This window comes from Engystomops pustulosus, chromosome 8 (genome assembly GCF_040894005.1).
Source record: "Engystomops pustulosus chromosome 8, aEngPut4.maternal, whole genome shotgun sequence".
NCBI classification, from domain to species: Eukaryota; Metazoa; Chordata; class Amphibia; order Anura; family Leptodactylidae; genus Engystomops; species Engystomops pustulosus.
Genome location: NC_092418.1, coordinates 53,276,453 through 53,282,452, shown reverse-complemented (window position 1 = coordinate 53,282,452; position 6,000 = coordinate 53,276,453). Strand labels below are relative to the sequence as shown.

The 6,000-nt window shown below is 39.8% G+C and overlaps 1 protein-coding gene across 2 annotated transcripts in view; it reads right to left on the bottom strand.

The window, feature by feature from the left end:
- WDR75 (WD repeat domain 75) overlaps positions 1 to 6,000 on the bottom strand; it is a 219,199-nt gene that overhangs the window by 73,519 nt on the left and 139,680 nt on the right. For both annotated transcript variants that reach the window (XM_072120944.1, XM_072120943.1), the window contains one exon: positions 3,470 to 3,565. In XM_072120944.1, coding sequence (XP_071977045.1) covers positions 3,470 to 3,565 — 96 coding nt within the window. The remainder of the gene's footprint in view (positions 1 to 3,469; positions 3,566 to 6,000) is intronic.

The window sequence follows — 6,000 nt, the reverse complement described above, 5'->3', positions numbered from 1 at the left end:
TATATACACACATACACACACACACACACACACACACAGTATATATACACACATACACACACACACACACACAGTATATATACACACACACACACACAGTATATATACACACATACACACACACACACACAGTATATATACACACATACACACACACACACACAGTATATATACACACATACACACACACACACACAGTATATATACACACATACACACACACACACACACACAGTATATATACACACATACACACACAGTATATATACACACACACACACACAGTATATATACACACACACACACACAGTATATATACACACACACACACACACAGTATATATACACACATACACACACACACAGTATATATACACACATACACACACACACACACAGTATATATACACACATACACACACACACACACAGTATATATACACACATACACACACACACACAGTATATATACACACATACACACACACACACAGTATATATACACACATACACACACACACACAGTATATATACACACATACACACACACACACAGTATATATACACACATACACACACACACACAGTATATATACACACATACACACACACACACAGTATATATACACACATACACACACACACACAGTATATATACACACATACACACACACACACAGTATATATACACACATACACACACACACAGTATATATACACACATATACACACACACACATATTAGATATACACACATATACACACACACATATTAGATATACACACACACACACATATTAGATATACACACATATACACACACACACATATTAGATATACACACATATACACACACACACACATATTAGATATACACACACACACACACACATATTAGATATACACACACACACATATTAGATATACACACACACACACACACATATTAGATATACACACACACACACACATATTAGATATACACACACACACACATATTAGATATACACACACACACACACATATTAGATATACACACACACACACACACACATATTAGATATACACACACACACACACACATATTAGATATACACACACACACACACACATATTAGATATACACACACACACACACATATTAGATATACACACACACACACACATATTAGATATACACACACACACACACACACATATTAGATATACACACACACACACACATATTAGATACACACACACATATTAGATACATACACACACACACACACATATTAGATACACACACACACACACACACACATATTAGATACACACACACACACACACATATTAGATACACACACACACACACACATATTAGATACACACACACACACACACATATATTAGATACACACACACACACACATATATTAGATATACACACATACACACACACATATTAGATATACACACATACACACACACATATTAGATATACACACATACACACACACATATTATATATACACACACTCAAGGGGAGAAAGCCAGTGGGCAAACACGTGTTGGGGCTACACAGTGCACACCCTGTATCCTGGTATGGTAATGACTTTCTAGTACTTTTTTGAGCCGTCCATGTTAAGCCAAGGCTTATATATAGCTGTCTTCTGCTTTTAGTTACTAGGTCTCCAATTCCATACGGATTCTCTATATTCTCTATGGCACTTGGCTTGTTTTATATGTGGCTATGCACCGTTTTTAATCATGTATTCCCATTGTACAACTACCATGCTATGTAAATTTGTTGCTATTATCTTTTTGTATTAAATAGATTTTATTAGTTATATTCATAATTGTTTGTGAATATAGTACCAATTTGTATTTTTTGATATTGAGGTTGTAACAGATGTAACAATACTTAATAGGGGAATGTATGTAGACTTTAAGAGGAAATATGCAAATAAGTTAAAGAGAACCCGTCATGCAAAATAACCCCCCTAAACTAAATATATTTTCATAAACTGCCATTAGAGAGCATTGCCTCTATCCCTTCATTGTCCCTCTACATGCCTGTAAACCTAAGCAATGAGGTCCTAAAGCTGTATGCAAATGACCTGTGAAATGTCCAATGAAGCATTAGCATATTCAAGCTGTCCACTCTATTCATGAGTGGGAGGCACAGCCACACCCCCAGTGCATGACTGACAGTCTGTATAATGATGTGAGGCTGTATAATGATGTGCTTCCTGGTTCTGGTGGCCACACCCCCCGCAGCCTGTGTGTGCATATGTGTGTGTGTGTTTAGGAGAGATACAGCAGCTCCAGGCAGCCATGTTACAGCAGAACATGTCAGATTCATGTGTAGCTGATGTCTGTGTCTCTCACCTGTATATTAGGAGGATGCAGCATGTCAGCAAATGCAGCACACACTAGCAATACTTTACCATACATTACACACAGACATGAGCAGGGGGAGGAGAGGGGAGGGGTAACAGGGGTGACATCACTGCCTCTGACCATGTGACCAGCCTCATTTACATAAAGAATAGATGATTTTACAATGATTAATGTATGAATTAACTAGATAAAGGCTGGGATGGGATCCTTGTGAGCTGCTCCAACAGGTAGAGGCGACAGGACTAGTGGCAGGGACCTGATGACAGGTGTCCTTTAAGGAAAACTTTATCTCTTTTTCCTACCGTGTAATCCGTAATCATGTCATAAGGCTTACTGAAGGTCATTCTTGATGTCAAGGGGGGTGCCTTATGAAGGTAGCCAAAAGAGGCAATTTTTTTTTTTTAATGCCATATTAGAAAACTTAGGAGGAGGTTTTGCCGTAGCCGTGCAGGAGTAGGTTAAGTGTATAATAAGTTCTGCAGCAGCTCAGGTAATAAACTATTTATATAGCGCAATCAAACTCCATAGAGCTTTACAAATCATAGGGGATATATACAGATATAATATTACATTACATAGAACAAACAGTCATATGGAACAATTGGTGTGAGGGCTCTGCCCGCAAGAGCTTACATTCAATGAGGATGAAGGGGGTGACACAAAAGGTAAATGTGTTAATAGTAACACAGGTGCTTATGTTCTACCTCTCTTAATAGGAAATAATTAAACTTCGGACACTTGCTCAAAAACTTCTCTACATGGGAGAGTGGTCAGAGGATCTGTTCATCATATTCTGGTACCAAACCCAGTGGATTAGGAGGATCCTACTCATGCACATTTTTTTTTTACAGTTTTTTTCCGGTCCCACATTGGTGGGATCAATGGTACACTTCCAGGATGTTACATTCTGTTGGCTTTTTATAGGTTTTTTGATAATATTAGTTACTGTGGTAAAGAGAAACTCATGGTTGCCCTTTGCTTTTTGAACTTAACTGCACGTGTGTGGCCCCTATGTGCATTCTTTATTCATTAATTTTTTTTTTCTAATTGTAAAACACCTTAATTAATGAAAAAAATATACACTTACTGGTAGAACTTCCAGAGCTAAATGTAAATGCAGCAATATTCTCCGAAACAGAGTCAGGTTGAAGAACCAAAGCATTGAATTGAGCCCTCCATGTTACTGTAAAAAAAATGCATATATTTCTATCATAATGCTGACAAATGAATAAAAAAAATATTAAAGACAAGTAAAAATTAATTAGGGTTTGTTATTTATGTGGTCACTAATGTGGTTATTATGTGTTCCATTTGCTAAAGTGTTCAAAATGAGGCCTCTATAAAAGTAACATTTTGAGTTTTATTGCACAGCTTTGAAACTCTTAGTAATATCAGCAAACGAAAAACTGGCAAGTTAGTAAATTGTCAAAACATAACAAAAGTTTTCCATTAAGCCATTAGAAATAAATATGAGATTTTGTAGAATGAGACATAGAAAACAAAATTAGGGAATATGGGGGTGTGGAGAAACAAACATGGGGAGAGGGAAAGACAGTGTATCATCCCTCTAAGAACACTTAAAGAGGACCGGTCATTCTGAAAAAGTGCACTAGGATCTGCTTAAGTAAGCAGCTACTAGTGCTAAAACAAACGCAGCAGTGTTATACTGTTAGCGTTATCGGAAACCTCCGATAACGCCAACACCACTGCGATGTACAGTATAAAATTCCAGACAGCTCTCAAAGCAATCCGGCGTATATTCATGAGGGGGCGGTCAGCGGCGCTGCCTCTTCCCCAGACCGCCCTGCTTGCTTCATAGGGCAGCGGTGACTGCCACATGACGCGCGACAGTCACCGCCCCCAAACATCGCAGCGTTGTTAGCGTTATCGGAGGTTTCCAATAACGCTAACAGTATAACACTGCTGCATTTGTTTTAGCACTAGGAGCTGCTTGCTTTAGTAAGGAGCTCCTAGTGCACTTTTTCAGGGTGACACTTCCTCTTTAAAGGGTAGTTTCACACTGCCGATGTTGGTCTAAGGTCCACAAACAGTGCAGTGTACTACGCCATGGACAAACATAACTGCTGGGGACCGTGCCTCTTACATGATGGCGATCTACGATGTAAAAAGATTCCATCCTCAGCAGTTCGTGAGTCTGTGCCACAGGACTCTGCACGGGTTTATGTGGTTCATAGACCAAGAAACAGCAGTGTAAAACTGCCTAAAGAGTCACACATAGTTGCGTGCGATACATTACAAATCATATAGTAACATTTGCCTTTTTCTAATCTCAATGGTTTACATTGTTTATACGGTTAAAAAAAGACATACGTTCATAAAGATCTCCAAGGAGGGGAACGGACTGATGAGAAGTGATTCAATGGAAACAATTCTATACTATAACAATGTTATTTAGATGTAAAAAAGCATCTAGCCCCTTCTTGAAGCTCTCTGTCCCTTATATGACCAGCGCCTGAGGCAGGCTATTCCACAGATTTCTAGTTCTTTAAGTAAAAAAGGCTTGTTGCCTTTAGTGATTAAACCTTCTTTCCTCCAGCCAGAGACAGTGCCCCCTGGTCTTTGGATTCAAGCTGCAACAACTTTCCACCGTATTATTTGTTTAGACCAATATTTAAATAAAATAATGATGTTGTCTATTTTTGAGACTAGTTGTTTTAATCTTTCCTCATAATCGAGACCCTCCATACCTCTTATATTTGTGGCTCTTCATTGTTCCCTCTCCAGCTCCAGGGCATCCTTTTTATGGACAGATGCCCTGTACTGGACAACATATTACTAGTGAGGCAGAACCAATGCCCTGTACAGTGGTAATATAACAGCCCTATCCAGAGATCCCATACCACTTTTAATACATGACAAGATCTTGTTGGCTTTAGAGGCAGCTGACTGACATTGCACGCTGTAAATTTAAAGGAAATCTACCATTTCATTTCATGCATTATGAATCAAATGCTTCCTGTCAAACCAATATATCTTATTAGCCTATGCAAAGTCCAAGAACACAATTTCCACAGCAGGTCCACTGTCCAGGTAACACAAAAGCACACAAAAAAAATTTTTCATACAAAATTCTACATGGCATATGGGAAAAAAAGCATAAGAAAAATAAGAAAAACGGGCGTGGCCTGGCAATGGCAGAGAGGACACTCATCGGGTGAGGGCCGTTCTACATACCTGTCCGGCACCCAGGGATGACTGGCAGACGCGGAGGAAGTTCCTCCCGCCCCAGCATCTCCCGCTCCACACGTGTGGCCCCCTGCTCCCAATATGGTGCCCTTTCCCATGAGTTGGCAGAATGAGCTGCCACACCACAGGCCACAGGTGGACAACAGTGGGGACACGCCTGCATTGACACCACAGGTACTGCTAGGGCCCCCAAACACCACCATCAGGGCTCCCTGAGATCCCAGCTACACTCCAGTCACAAGTCCTAGTACAACAGCAGACACAGGGGCCAAGACCTACTGGCATGAAAACTGAATTTAAACTCCTGAGGAAGCTCATACAAGCCCTCCCCACCAAACTGGACTTAGACTTGCTATTCAGAGGCTTGAATTATCTCATCAGCATTCCCTCTGGGATCAGAGGGGGTAAGGG